At 37.0% G+C, this 16,028-nt stretch overlaps 1 protein-coding gene across 2 annotated transcripts in view; it reads right to left on the reverse strand.

The window, feature by feature from the left end:
- Nucleotides 1–16,028, reverse strand: part of DCBLD2 (discoidin, CUB and LCCL domain containing 2) — a 75,123-nt gene that overhangs the window by 9,510 nt on the left and 49,585 nt on the right. For both annotated transcript variants that reach the window (XR_001362443.1, XM_014541040.1), the window contains exons 9-14: nt 11,574–11,724; nt 10,669–10,755; nt 10,397–10,522; nt 7,324–7,417; nt 4,036–4,085; nt 674–811 (exon numbers count right to left, since the gene is read on the reverse strand). Coding sequence is in view for 1 of the 2 variants with exons in the window: in XM_014541040.1 (XP_014396526.1) it covers nt 674–811; nt 4,036–4,085; nt 7,324–7,417; nt 10,397–10,522; nt 10,669–10,755; nt 11,574–11,724 (646 nt within the window). In the remaining variant the exon portion in view is untranslated. The remainder of the gene's footprint in view (nt 1–673; nt 812–4,035; nt 4,086–7,323; nt 7,418–10,396; nt 10,523–10,668; nt 10,756–11,573; nt 11,725–16,028) is intronic.

The raw sequence follows: 16,028 nt of genomic DNA on the forward strand, positions 1-16,028 counted from the left end.
TTTGTGCTGCCCAATCTCTTAACAAGAAAAAAGGGCAGAATGTATCTTTCCTTTAAAAAATTTAGGCTGCCTGGCCTGGCGGATGTGGCCCAGTTGGTTGAGTGTCATCCCATACACCAAAAGGTTGCTGGTTTGATTCCCAGTCAGAGCACATGCCCCAGTTGTGGGTTCGATCCCCAGAGGGGGTGTGTGAGAAAGGCAATGGATCATTCCTCTCTCTCTCTCCCTCTCTCTAAAAATGTAGGCCTCTGACTCTGAATATAACCCATTCAGTTTAACTTTAACCAGAATTTTTGCTTGTCAAGAATAATATTTGGGCCCTGGCCGGGTAACTCGGTTGGTGCACCATCCCTTACACCAAAACATTACACATTTGATTCCCTCCTGCTCTTCTTTTAATATTCTTATATACTCAATAAAACCAAATAGATTTCCAGTTAAAGAGACAAAAAATGCCCATAGTTTTTAGAAATGAATGGCTCAGCTTTACAGATCTAACATCTGAGGCACAGAAATGACTCTCTCAAGGTAATCTTTAAGGAAGTGGTCTACTTTGGAAAACAGCTCATCTCTCACGCATGAAAAAGATAAAAGACATTTTAAATCCCAAAGCGCCTCACAGCAAGCAGAGCAGCTCCTCCCTCTGCCTGGGGCTGAAGGCTCCAGGAGTTACCTGCAGAGTCCGTTTGCAGCATTGTGGTGACCTCTCTCGCACTCAGGTGATTGACTTCACTGCTGCTGTAGCGAACGGGGGTTTCCTCGTGCTCCACGGATTTGGCCGGGAGAAACTGCTTCATTCCTTTCCACCAACCTTCATTGTAGCGGTAAGCAAAAGAGACCATTAAAGAAAAAACTGTTTCTAAAATCGTAACAGTATATTAATAGAAATCCTGTTGTATTTAACATGTCTATAACAAATAAATGTCTATACAAACTAGCCTTTATGTTCAAGCGTCTTTTTTTTTATTGTGGTAAAATATAAAAAACATAAAATTTGTCACCTTCACCACTTTTAAGTATACAGCTCAGTGTTATTAAATACATTCACACTGTTGTGCAAACATTACCACCATCCATCTCTGTATCTTGTACAACTGGAACTCCATACCTATTAAACAGTAACTCCCTAAGTCTCCTCACTCTTGGATACTGGCAACCACCATTCTACTTCCCCTGTTGAGGATTTTAACTATTCTAAGTACCACACATGAGTGGAATCATACAGTATTTGTTTTTTTGTGTGTGACTGGCTTATTTCTCTTAGCATAAGGTCTTTAAGGTTCATCCATGTTGTAGCGTAATACAGAATTTCCTTTTTAAGGATGAATAATATTCCACTGCATGTATATATGTTACAGATCCATTCATCAGTCGATGTTTTTACATTTTAACTGTTGTGAATAACACTGCTAATGAATATGGGTGTAGAAATATTTCTTCAAGACCCTGCTTTTAATTATTTTGGGTATATACCCATAAGTGGAATTGCTGAATCATATGGTAATTCCATTGTTAATATTTTGAGGAACTACCATATTGTTTTCCACAGCAGCTGTAACATTTTAGCCAACAGTGCACAAGGGTTCCAATTTCTCCACCTCTTCACCAACACTTGTTTTTTTTGATAGGCACCTTCTTAATGGGTGTGAGGTGGTATCTTACTGTAGTTTTGATTTTCATTTCCCTATAGATTAGTGATGTTGAGCATCTTTCCATGTGTTTATTGGCCAACTGTAGATATTCTTTGGAAAAATGCACATTCAAGTCCTTTGCCCATTTTTGAATCAAGTTGTTTATACGTTGTGGAGTTTTACAAATATCCTACATATTCTAAATATTAATTCCTCATCAGATATATGATTTGCAAATGTTTTCTCCCATACTATGGGTTGCCTTTTTACTCTGTGGATAGTGCCTTTTGATGCACAAAATTTAAAATTTTTCATGAAGTTCAATTTGTCTAGTTTTTCTTTTATCTGGGCATTGTGTGTCATATCAAAGAAATCACTGCCAAATCCAATGTCATGAAGCTTTTGTCTTAGGTTTTCTTCTAATAAGAATTTTATTGTTTTAGGTCTTATGTTTTGGTCCTTGATCCATTTTGAGTTGACTTTAGTAAATGGTGTTAGGTTAGGGTGCAACTTCATTCTTTTGCATGTGGATATCCAGTTTTCCCAGCACCATTTGTTAAAAAGACTGTCTCCTTTCTCCAATGAATGGTTTGTACACCCTTGTCAAAATCATTTGTCCATATTTGTAAGGCCTTATTTCTGGGTTTTCTATTCTATTCCGTTGGTCTATTATGTCTCTCTTTATGCCTATACCACACTATTTTGACTGCCTTGTAATTAAGTTTTGGAATCAGAAAGTGTGAGTCTTCCAGTTTTGTTCTTTTCCAAGACCATTTTGTCTATTAGGTGTCCCTGAATTTTAGGATGGATTTTTCTATTTCTGCAAAAAATATCACTGAGATTTTGATGGAGATTCCTAATGAATCTGTAAATTGCTTTGGGTAGTACTAAATATTAACAATATTAAGTCTTTTAACCCCTGAACATAGGATGTTTCCGTTTCTTTTAAAATTTCTTTTAGCAATGTTTTCATTGTATAAGTCTTTTACTTTCTTGGTTAAGTTAATCCCAAAGTATTTTACTCTTTTTGATGCTATTATAAATGGAATTGTTTTTATAATTTCCTTTTCAGATTATTGATTATTCGTGTATAGAAGTGCAACTGATTTTTGTGTTGACTTTGTATCCTATCACTTTGCTGAATGCATTTATTAGTTCTAACAGCTTTTTCTGTGTGTGGAATCTTTAAGGTTTAACTCTTCTTCAAATGTTTGGTAGAATTTACCAATGAAGCCATCAGGTCCAGGACTTTTGTCTGTTGGGAAATTTTTTATTACTAACTCAATCCCTTTACTAGTTAAAGGTCTATTCAGATTTTCTATTTCTTCATGATTTAGTCTTAGTAAGTTTTATGTCTCTAAGAATTTATCCATTTCATCTAGGTTATTCAATTTTTTGGTGTACAATTGTTCATAGTATTAATAATCCTTTGTGTTTTCATAGAATTGATAATGTTCCCAGTTTCATTTCTGGTTTTTCAATCTTCTCTCCTTTTTTCTAAGTCCATCTAGCTAAAGGTTTGTAACTTTTGTTGATATTCTTAAAGAATCAACTTTTTATTTCATTGATTTTTCTCTATTGTCTTTCTATTCTCTATTTTCTTTATCTCTGCTCTAATCTTTATTTCCTTTCTTATGGTAGCTTTGGGTTTAGTTTGTTCTTCTTTTTCTAATTCCTTAAGTTTTTCAAGATTATTTTTTGCTTTGATAGGATATATAGTGTAAAGCAGAATATGGTAGGAATCTCTATCAAAAGCATATACAGAAGCAGAGCACTGGTCAAATATAGTTTGTCTGTGGTAGGGGTGGTTTAAAATGTTTTTTTTTTAAATACTTTCCAAGATCTACCCTAGCAGCACCTAATTAGCTCCCACCACTGCTCTTGTCTACCCTGGTCACAGTGGTGAACCCTTTTGGCTCCTAACAGCTGTTTTGGTAGTGAGACAGGGAAGTGGGGGACCCAGAGGGGACCCCTGGTGTAACTTGCAGCAATATGCCACCTACCATACAGAGTTGGAATTCAGAAGATGACAACTTATCACAGCAGACATGGCAGACTTCAGGATTCCTAAACTGCTGGACTCCACTTAAATACCCAGAGCAGAGTGACAAACACATACTTTTACTAGGACCAAACCCCTCTGCCTCTTACAGTGTTCACATAGGCCTCAAAGAAAGCTGGTCTCCTCCAGATGAAAGTTTTCCAGGAGAAAAATAATTCCTTTCCATTTCATTACTTATTGACTAGAAGAGATCTGACAGGAGAGTAAAAATGATCAGAAGGAATGCCAGCTTCCTAACAGTGCTGGGAAATTTCAGTGGGCCTGAAAACACTCCTTTCCCTGCTGCCATCTGGAGGGGAGGGACTTCCCGCTGACGGAAAAAGATGTAAAGTCATGAGTTACCTGCCCGGTCCCAGTAAGGTAAATCATAGGTGCCTTCAGTTTTTTTCTTTCTGGAAAAATACAGGAAAAGAAAGTGAGCAAATAGAATGATTTCACTAGTAAGACAGCTCTGAAACTGCAGGATAAACACCAAAGTTAATAATTAGTCAAGAGTACACATTCCCACTTGCTGATCTACCCAAGGGAGGCCTCTATTTCATTTGACTTTGTCGAGGCTCATAAATTCTGGATTCTCAATAAACATTAACTGCCTCCTGGGACAGTTATCTGGCTACTCAAATATTTCAAAATGAATATAGAAATAAAAAAAGTCCAGTCTGTAGATAAAAAGACTGAATTAAATCAAAGACCCAAACATGACATGTGGGTTTTTATGGGAAATCATGTCAGGTTTGATTTGGTTTTAAATACAAACTTCACGGAACAACAATAAAAAAAAATCTAACATTTTCTCCTGCATTGTTATATTTCCAATTTTCTCCGTTTCTTCTATGGTCCTTTGTCTCAGAGAAGTTCTAAGAGTCATATACCCTTCATTGTATAGACTGAATTCCCCCTACTGTCCTAGGATAAGTCAACTCTGGCACAAAGTGACAAATGGCTGAGGGAAGAAAAGGCTTCTCCAGGCCTGGGAGGTGAGAGCCACGGGTACAACAGAGACGACTCTGCCCAGTCCACCCTCAGAACGCTGACATATCCTCCCCAGGAGAAGTCTCTCATCCCTCAGCTAAGAATTACTATCTACCAGGAGCCTTTTACAAAGGACAGTTTCTGATTCAAGCATGTAAATCTAATTAATGTTATGCTTTGCAAGCTAGAGAGAAAGTAGACATGTTCTAGTGCATATAAGAGGACAAGGTGGTTATGTGATTGCTCAAGATCACAAATGGGGCTTTACCAAAGAGCCCAAGCTACATCGACATGCACTTCCTACTTGGAAACATTCTTCTCCAGTATTAGATTATATTTTTATTATTGATATTAAAAACTTCTCTATAATTAGTTATTTCTCCTTGAAAATCCTCTACCATAAGAATTCTAAATAAAAGGAAATCAATAACCTTTCCTAAATGAAAGTTAGAAACTCTGCACAGGTAGGACAATTAATTGAATGTTATAATTATTACCAAGGCTGTACTATAAGACTTTGTAGACTCTCAAGTGACAAAGCTTCAGGTTATTTATTCATTACATGTCAAGTGCTTAGAACAGTGCTTGGCACGGGTTAAGGTTTCAATAAATTGCAGCTGTTTTTATTATTCTCCTCCTCACTATTTTCCACAGCCCTTTAATAGCATCTCCGCCTTTACTCCTTGTCGTGAAGCTGGTCATCAGCAATTTCAATGACCACGCTTAGAAGTGACTTCAGTTCTGCAGCTCAGACCTTTGGTCCTGAACAGATGTGTATTCCATCTGCCTCTTGGGAGTCTGAATGTCCACAGGATTCTTTAAACACCATCCCAAACTGATTCAAGACTTGCTTCCTCTCAACGATTCTACTCTTCCATCCTCACTCCCTCAGAGCTGTGCTCTGACCACAGAGGATTATACTTTATTGATGGTACGTTCAGAGGCCGCAGTGTTTAGGAGCATGGGCTCTGCAGCCAGGTCCAAAACTCCGCTCTGCCATGTGCCGGCCAGGTGAACCTGGGCAAGTTATTTATGCTCCCTTCTCACTTTCTTCTTCTGTAAAATGGGATTTATAACAGTACCCTTTTGATAGGATGTTTTAAGGCTTGGTTAAAAAATGTAAAGCATTTAGAGCAGTGGTTCTCAACCTTGGCTGCACATTAGAATCACCTGGGAATCTTTTTAAAATCCTGATTTCTGGGCCTCATCCTCTGGAAATTCTGTTTCTTTGTTACTAATGTTGTGGCCCCACCCCATAACAAAGAAACAGAATTTCCAGAGGATGAGGCCCAGAAATCAAATGCTTAAAATAATTTTCTATAAAATTAGCTGTTGCTGCTATTCTCATCATTACTACTGTTGCTGTCCAGTTCCCTGAAAGCAACATGAATTTCCTTTCCTATATGTCCCTAAAGTCCTTTTCCCTCCTCCTTTCCCTACTGCTCTCATACTAACTTACTGGGTCTCTGCTCAGACAACCTCCCCAACACCATGAATCTGGGATCCACTGGGATCCATGTTGGTACCATAGCCGCAAGTTTTCTGCACTGTATCCTCTCCCATTGTGTAAACTTTGGCGTTCATCACTGACCTCCTACCACAAGGCTCAATACTTGGCACAGGGTAGAAACTCAAACATTGACTGACGGAACAAAAGAAGTCACTCCCTTGCTCCACCAAACCTGCCCTCCTGCTATTACCTCATCTCATGGAATCCCTACTGATCTAATTACACGAGCCAGAAACTTCAGATCATCCTAGATCCCTCCTACTTCCTCACCATGACAGCCAGTCATGCATCCCATCAATGCCACTGGGACATCTCTCCCTCTCATGTCTCTTTTTTCTAAAATTGCTATGTTCCCGCCAGGCCTCAGCAATTTCCTACTTCATCTTTCTGCCTCTTCTAGGCTCTCCCCTTCAATCCACTCTGCAAAACAACTGCCACTACCTTTGTCTAATCATCTGCTTAATACACTCCAATGATTTCCCCATCTAGAGAATGCAATCCAGATTTCTCTCTCGCTGATCCTGGTCCAGGCTGCACTTCTAGGTTCTTTCTCAGTTCTCGCCCAGGCCAACCCGAGCGATGACTCGCTATGCTGCCCACATCCCACATCTTCGTGCCCTTGCTAAAGCAGTTCTCTCAGTCTGGGCATTCTCTATCTTCCACAATCTAGCCAAATCCAAGTCTTTCTTTTCACTAAAACATGCTAATCTTAAGAATTTCAGAAAACTCTCATGGTCCTTGCATTTGTGTCCTCCGGCACTTCATAAGTAACTCATCAAACTTCATTATAGTTCCTCATTTTGTGCCAGTCAATCCTTGCTAACACCTTGGAGATAGTAATTATGTTTCATTCTTTCAGTAAATATTACTAAGCACCTACTATGTGTTAGACATTTTTCTTATTAATCTGTATATTCCAGTGTGCATTGCAAAACTTGATACAATAAGGGTACTCAGTAACTGACTGTAACTGAACATACTCATTTTTTATGGGAATATAGAAGAAACATGTATTTTTATTTTAATGACTGTCTTAACTCTCTCTCTCTAAAAGATAAATTATAGTTCATCTTCTGTATTTAGTTTCTATTTCTCATTTGAAAACACCCCCTTCTAGGACCAATTAGGTGAACAGCTTATATACTGACCTGTTTCTCCAATGCCAAGTACACACTAATATGAGAATGAGAGTGGTGAGGACCATGACCAGCACAGGGACAAGCACTGCGGCCAAGGCTACATCTGAAATAGGCCAAAAGCAGAAATTATGACTGGCAACAGTGAGAACGAACCATATCAGCATTCAAAGGTTTCTATCTCAAGAAATACTATAAACATTATTTATGAAATGAGACTAGGCTTGAGTAGGTAACCTCAGGAGCTTTCATGGATGCGTGAAAATTTATCACATTATTTGATCCACCTTTATATTATGTTTTAAAAATTTCATAGTCACTTGATTTTTATAGAGATAGGAAGGGAGAGGGAGAAAGAAAAATCTGGATGTGAGAGCAGAACATCGATCAGCTGCCTGCCCCTACTGGGAACTGAGCCTGCAATCTGGGCATGTGCCCTGACAGGGAATCAAACCTTCACCCTCTTGGTTCATGGGTCAATGCTCAACCACTGAGCCACTCTGGCCAGGCCATAGTAACTTCTTAAATCACCAAGACAATGATTGAAAGACAAATGATAAAATGAGACAATATGTTCTGCATGCGATAAAGGGTTACTATAATTAAGATGTGACAGGATATACAAGTCAAAATCAAAGAACAGAAAAGTTGGCGGGGATGAATGAACAATACATTTAAAAGAACAAGTGACCATTCATGTTAGTCTCACTAGTAATCAGAGAAATGGAAGTTAAAACAAGAATAAGATCATATTTCTGCTTATCAAATTGGCAATTACTTAAAAATAACTTATTGTTGAAGAGAATATTGGGAAAAAGTTATTTTTATGGGAATATAAAATAATACTTTCTGTATCATTTTGGGGCAATATGTCTAAACAATGATTACTTAGCAATTCCACATCTAGAATTTATTCTTAGGAAAAAATAAAGATGACATTCAAGGATGTGTCTTTAAAGAAGTTTGTTTCTGGAAATAATCCAAATACCCAACAATGAAAAGGAGTAAGTACATCCTTACAGGAAAATATTCCCAACAAATGGAAATGTTGCAGCACCAGGGCACAATATTTATAGATACAGAAAGGTGACAATGTTGAGTTAAGTATAGAAACCCAATGTGTGTATCAACAGGGCAGGAACTGACACAGTACTGGATCCTACAGGAGGAGAAGCTCATTTAATCCCCTTATCTCACTTCACAGATAAAGAATCCTGGGCCCAGATCCAGAAAATGGGCTGCCTAAAGTAATTTGCAACATTAGTTTCTTCCTTCATCTGTCAACCCCTCCTGGCCATGAGGATGGCACAGCTGCTGATGTCCACAGGGGGCTGAGTGTCAGACACTGTGCCACGCCTTATGCATTTATAATTGTATCCAAGACAGAAAGAGGCTGACGATAACAGGACAGGGAGAGGATGATCAATAACAGGGGGCCTCTGAGAAGCTGGATGGATGGGGCTAGGGCAGCCGTGGGCAAACTACGGCCCGCCGGATCCGGCCCGTTTGAAATGAATAAAACTAAAAAAAAAAAAAAAGACCGTACCCTTTTATGTAATGATGTTTACTTTGAATTTATATTAATTCACACAAACACTCCATCCATGCTTTTGTTCCGGCCCTCCGGTCCAGTTTAAGAACCCATTGTGGCCCTCGAGTCAAAAAGTTTGCCCACCCCTGGTCTATACATCACTGTCCCAGAGAAAAGGAGACAAGAGCTCTTCAATTTAAAAAACCTGCACATTCTTCGTTATTCTTTTTAATCTTACAGGGATCCTAGTTCTGGAAGATAATGCTTTAAGGACACTTTAAGTTTGAGATTTTAAGGTTCTATAATCAGATTTTGAACAATAAAAATGACTGTTCCTCCCTCCAGGAAGTGGCCTGAGATTCTTGCATGCCTTCTGCAAGCTGTAAGAAGCACTCTGTGGATGCTAAGATCTCTTGACTCTGAGAATTCTTGCTTCCCTCTAGATTTTCCTGTGGCATGAGAAAGAAATCAGTCTGTTTGGAAGATAGGAAAGAAACTGACACTTGGAAAGTTGGAGAAAGTTATATGAATCCAGACAAATTTTCAGAAAATGAGAATGATTCAAGTTCTATATGGCACAAGTTACTCTGGATGAATTGCTTTCTCTTCTCTGTTGCTGTCTTGAAAATAGTGTGCTTTATTTGTCTGCCAACACTGAAACTAATTCCTCTAGAACACCGAGGCTTTGTTTTCTGCATTCAACTGAAATTTTGTTTCTTGACAACCTATAAAATAAAAGAGCTACTATGCTTTGTATATGTTAATACCTTACTTATCATTAATAAAATCTGAAAGTAAATTCTACTAATACATCTATATTTATAATCTGAAAAATTATAATAGCAAACATTTTAAGAACAGAGACCACTTTTTTATGAATGTTAAATAAGAGTATTTTTAAAAAGTATTACCCTAACCCTAACCAAAAGTTTCACCAAAACTTGTTTTTTAATCTTCCCCCCCCCTTTTTTTTTGCCACAAAGTTCCCTATCCAGCAAATCTAATAATAGCATAATATGCCCCTGGCAAAGGGCAAATAGCAATATTAAAACACATTGTTTGCGGGTAGTAACAGGTGGCTCTACTACTTACAGTCAACGTAAAACGTATAAATATGTTTCCCGCATACAATGTGTTAAAATATTGCCTCTAATTAATTCCCTTTTAATGTGCACGAATTTTGTGCACCGGGACACTAGTTGATATATAATAAAGAAAAAAAGGTTTTCTGCTAGGCTTTTAGTTATTTTTGGAAATATTTCTAGGCACGAGACTCCATGTGTTTTGCTGTATAGGAACAAAAATTGCAAGAGGAGGCCTAGAATACAGCAGCCATCTGTAAATATTTAAAGACAATTCTACATGGCTCGAGAGAATAAAACTTTGAGCAAAGCAGTCAGTTTTTTCCCCCAAGGAAGGGAATCAATCTTTTTGCTATACTTAAAAAACACAAGTCTGAGGAAAAGATTTAAAAGCTAGAAATGTTCTTGAAAACTTAAGTTGAAAACAGTAAAACATGACTACATAACAGGTGTGAATGTTGGGTTCACCCACCTTTGGTGACATCTGGAGTTACGGTAGTGTTTTTTATATCAGGAGTGGCAGTTGTTTGTTCTGTCTGTGCAGGAAATTCATTGCGACTGCGAGGTTGTAGTGGTTGAGTAAATTTGGGGCCACGACCTTTAAAAAAAGATTTAAAAACTTTATTCTTTTATCTACATCAACTTGATTAAAATTGTTACTCTAGAATGCTTTTTAACATATTTATGGAAAATTATATGATAAACCCAGGGAATATGAACATTTCACGTTCAAATGAGGCATACCTTTGGCTATTTTTGGAGGGGCTGTAGTGTTTTTGAGGTCATTGCTGTTCCGAGGAGATGGAGGTTGAGTAAGTTTTGGAGGACGACCTTAAAAAATGGTTTAGAAAAGTTTACATGCTTTGCTTATAAAAACCATAGTTAAAAATAGTAATTTAAATGTCTTTACCATTTCCTAGAATACTTAATACTGCACAGTAATTTTAAATCTCAGAGAAATATGTCAGAAGGATAAATATATTCTGTGTTAAAAGCCCATATATACTGGGATTTCTCAGTTTTTAAATAAACTGTCTGAGAGTAATCTTCTTAAGAAGGAAAATAATGGGGAGGCAAATAATGTTGAACTCTAAAGCTATAAAAATTTAATTGCATTTTGATAGACTACCCAACAATTCATTTGAGAAATATTTATGGAGGGCCCCCTATGTGTTAGGCACAGTGGTAGTTCTTAGAGCTACAATAGTAAACAAAGTATTAAAACATTATATAATATTGAAGGAAGTTACTCCCATTTTTAATTTATTCAAAGTAAAAGTCACTTAGACTGAAGTTACTATTATAATCAATCATTAGTGTTTATGTGATATGAATATTATATTACACGAGACCTGATTAAAAATTAAGATTGAGAAAAAAAAATTAAGATTGAGGATAGATTTGGAAAGCAATCTCATTATATCATCTCATAAATGATGCCCTCTATCCAACTTGTAATTTTGAAAATAACTTTGATGTCTAACTTTTTAAGATGATAACTGTTTCTTTTTAAAAATTCCTTTAAGAAGATAATATAATTTAGAGGTTAAACACATTGTTATTAACTACCTTCTCTGAGAACAGCAGTTAATTAGCATTTTTAATTAATCCAGTGAAAATACCATGTCTGAAATATACTGTGGCTTTACCTTTAAGAATAAACTGGCATCCCAGCAGCTCCACTTTCATGGCAATTTTCTGCTGCCATTGGGTAGGATTCACTCTAATAAAACGTGCAATAATTGGTGGCAAAAAGTTATTACGCACATCCTGGTGATAATCTTTGTTTCCTTGAAATATCTTTAAAAAACAACAAAAAATTGGTACTTTACATCAAAAGAGGCCAGGGCTAAATTGCTCCACTGAAACATGTTTTTGTTTTGGGCCTTAAATGAGATCTGCAAAGTATGACAATAAGAATTAATTTTTAAGAAAATAAATGAATCACAATTTTGAAAACTATTAAGATGTTGCACATTCTTTCTTTTAAAAAAAAATAATTTAATTTTTCCCATCACCATTTACCCCCTCTGTGCCCTCTTCCACCTTCTCCCATCCCCCCCTACCCAATCACCACACTGTTGTTCATGTCAATGAGCTCTCTCTCTTTTTTGCTCGATTTCCCTCCACCCCCCTCCATACTCCTCGGAACTGTCTGCCTGCTCTCTATCTAGAGTCTGTCTCTATTTTAAGAAGCTGCACATTTTTCATCAAAAATTTATAAAAAAAACCCACTATGAAATATAAAAATGATTTTAAGATGATGCAAACATAACAAGAATGCTAACTTGGCAATCTGAGACGAGAGCTTCAACTGTAATAATATGGTATATTGTTATTAATAAATTAGTAACTCCAGTCCTATGGAATTACCAACCATTCCGTATTTGTTTAAATATGTTGACTTTATTTTCAAAATAAAGCCTAACTGAACATATGAGATCTTAGAGGAAATGCTTTACTGTGAACTTTTCATAATTTTTCTCCCAATAAATAGACTGAAAGTGAGCATATACTAACACAACAGATATATACCTCCACCTAGTGGATAAACTACATAAACACAGTTCCTATATTCTGTTTTCTTGTTGCTCTTTGAGCCAGAAAAGTGACAGTTACTTGCCTAATTTAACGATCATCACCAAATTTAACGATATGCATTATATACCCCTTAGGTAAAAATATGATTTTAAAGTAATATCTCATTCCGTCAACTATTCAAGCAAATGACAGTACCTTACACTGGAAAAGCTCTTAATTACAAAGCATTTCATAGGATTAACTCAGTTGCTCTTCATGACAACCCTGTGATCAGACAGAACCCAGGAAACTGAAGCTCAGAATGGGATCCCACGGCCAGTCAGTGATAGAGCAGTGACTTGAATCTGCGTCTTCTGATTTATGCTCAGGGCTCTACTAAGCAAAAAAGAGCCCTCCTGTTCCTTCAGGCCAAATCATCTATAGTTAGTTTCTAAAGACCATCAATAAGTGAGCACCTGCCTAAAATCAAAGTGGTTTGTTTTTACTAGTTAAGGTAAGAACAAGTAAATGTTTACTTCCTCAATCAAGCCATTTCCAAATATTATAGCTATTTTTTTCCTGGCTGATTCACATGGCATTAGATTGCAAATTTCTAGGATGTATTAATATCCTTCATTTTCTAAGAGGTTTCTTTTTAAATTACAATAATCCCCACACTAGTAAGCTTCCATTATTTCCTCAAATATACTTTGAAATAAAATAAAGGCAATATTATTTACAGTTTATTGAATTAGTGGAACAAACAATAAATAAACATAAAAACTATATCCCTGAGATTTTACTCCATACTGCAGTCTCACTTTAAAAAAAAAATTTAAAGGAAATAGATTTTATAAAAACGAAGTAAGCCCTAGCTGGTTTGGCACAGTGGATAACAGTGGATAGAGTGTCGGCCAGCGGACCAAGGGGTCCCGGGTTCGATTCCAGTTAAGGACATGTACCTCGGTTGCAGGGTCCTCCTGGCCTATGCCCTGGTCAGGGCTTGTGAAGTAAAATAGATTTGCTATATTTTGGTCAGCATGGCTCAGTGGTTGAGCACTGACCTATGAACTAGGAGGTCATGGTTCAATTCCTGGTCAGGCCACATGCCTGGGTTGGGGGCTTGGTCCCAGGTGGGCGGCATGCAGGAGGTAGCTGATCAATGACTCTCTCTCATCATTGATATTTCTCTCTCTCTACCTCTCTCTTCTTCTCTGAAATCAATTTTTTTAAAAAGATTTACTATAGTTAACCTATGAACATCTATTATAAATTCCTATGTAGAGGGAGGTTTGCAAGGTGTCATGAGGCAAAAATGAAAATGGAAGTCAAAGTTTCCATTCTCAGGAAGCTTAAATTTATTGGTTGTTAGCACACACAAATATGGCATACTATTAAAAGCAACATATTATAAAAACAAGTTGTACACACATTCCCATTTCAAAACTCTCTCAATCTGCATGTATGTGCTCATGCACATCTGCATGCTTTGAAAGGGTGTGAAGATGAATACACCAATTATCCTTGAATTGGGGGCAGGTGAGGGAGCTGATGGGCTAACATAAGTGAGGTAAAAGACTTATTTCGTACAGTTCCATGCCAGGACTTCCATTTCTATCCATGATTGGATTTAACCTTTTGCTTTACATTTCTGAGAAATCAAATAAAATATATGAAATCAAATAAAAATGGTTTTCAGACACTGGACAACAGGCAGCATAGGGCGATAATCCCTAAGAAAAGGGAAACAATGAGGTGAGCCCTTCTCCTGTCCCAATATTGCTTAGAGAGAGCCTGGTGTTTCACTGAATCAAGGAGACAGAGCTCAGAGATGAGAGGCCAAGGCAGCCAGAATTTGTAGGGTACAGTATAGGAGGGAAGAAGACTGCAGAAAGACTTCTAAGATCTCTGGGAGGTTCCCCTTAAATCTTCAGCTGTATATGAAGAAACTGTCTGAGGACAGGTGAAAAACCACCAGAAAGGAGCCAGGAGAACAATTCCGAGAGCCACAGAGAACTGGGAACAGCTCACACTGCCAACAGCCAGAGTGAAGAAACACATGGGATGTTGGATTGAATATTTAGAACGCTATTTCCTCAGTAGTAGGGAAAAATTAGAAAAGGCTGCTCAAGTCCTACGTAATAAAGCAAAAATGCAAGCTTTGAAAAGATAAAGATTTTCAAGTAATCTGTGTCCCAGAATGAAGTTTAAACAAAATTAAAGGAATAATACAAAATGAAATCTAGCACCAAACAATGAAGTTTACAATTTCTACAATGTAAATATAGTTTACCAGTCAAAATTTATCAGACATGTAAAATATGACCCATAATATCAATCAACATAAAAAGATCTAGGACATATTAGTAGATAGAATTAGTAGGCAAGGACATTGAGTTATTATATACTCCACATATTTCAGAGGTAATGGAGAAAGCATGAGCATGTTAGTGAAAGACATGGAAGAAAATTTAAAGCCCCCACCTGAAAATCTAGAGGTGAAAATACAATATTGAAGATAAACACACAGGACAGGATTAATAGCAGATCAGACATTCTAGACTAGATTACTAAATTTGAACACAAAACAGTAGAAATTTTTAAAGCTAGAACACAAAAGATGAAAACAATGAATAGCATCAGTAAACTGAAAGACATCTTCAGAAGTCATAATATTCATGTAATTAGAACTGAAGAGGAGACATATTTGGGTAAAAAAAAAAGCCTACAATTTTCCAAATCTGATGCAAATTATAACCCACAGATCCAAGAAGCTCAAAGCCCAAGAAGAAGAAACAATAAGACAACTACATAAAGCACATCATAATCAAGTAACTTGAAACAAATGATAAAAAGAAAATCTTAAAAGTAGACAAGGGGAAAAAAAAGACACATTACATATTGAGCAACAATGATTAAGAAAGTAGCAGAATTCTCACTCAAATAATGCAAACCAGAAAACAATGTAAGCATAATTAAACTATTGAAACCAAAAACTGTCAACCTAGAATTCTCAACTCAGTGAAATTATCTTTCAAAATGAAATTTAAAAAATCTTTTTCAGAAATATAATTCAATGTTCTTAGATGTTTTTATAATATAAATATGGACAATTTTTACAATTTCAAAAAATTCACTATACCTCATAAATATAAATATTATACAAATAAATGTGGATGTGCTAAGAATAAAAGGTAGTCAAGTTTGGGGGCATTAGAAGATAGAAATGGAGACAATATTGTTATTTGCTTCAATGGGCTGAGGCTCACCAAATATGAAGTTCATGTGATACCAAGTAGGAGAGAGGAAAGAAGGCCTTGAATAACAGCAGAAGAGTTTAGATCCATATGAAAGACTATAGGAAGCCCCTGCAGTTTTTGAACAGATGAGAAAAGTGGTAAATGAAGATATATTAATATCTCTCTATATAAAAGCCTAAATGACCATTAAGACCAGTAGCTATGATGTGCACTGACCACCAGGGGGCAGACGCTCAACACAGGAGCTGCCTCCTGGTGGTCAGTGCACTCCCACAGCCAACCTCCCACGGCCAGCCAACCTCCCCCGGTGCCTCCCGGTCCCGC

Source organism: Myotis brandtii, unplaced genomic scaffold, assembly GCF_000412655.1.
Source record: "Myotis brandtii unplaced genomic scaffold, ASM41265v1 scaffold257, whole genome shotgun sequence".
Taxonomy (NCBI): Eukaryota; Metazoa; Chordata; class Mammalia; order Chiroptera; family Vespertilionidae; genus Myotis; species Myotis brandtii.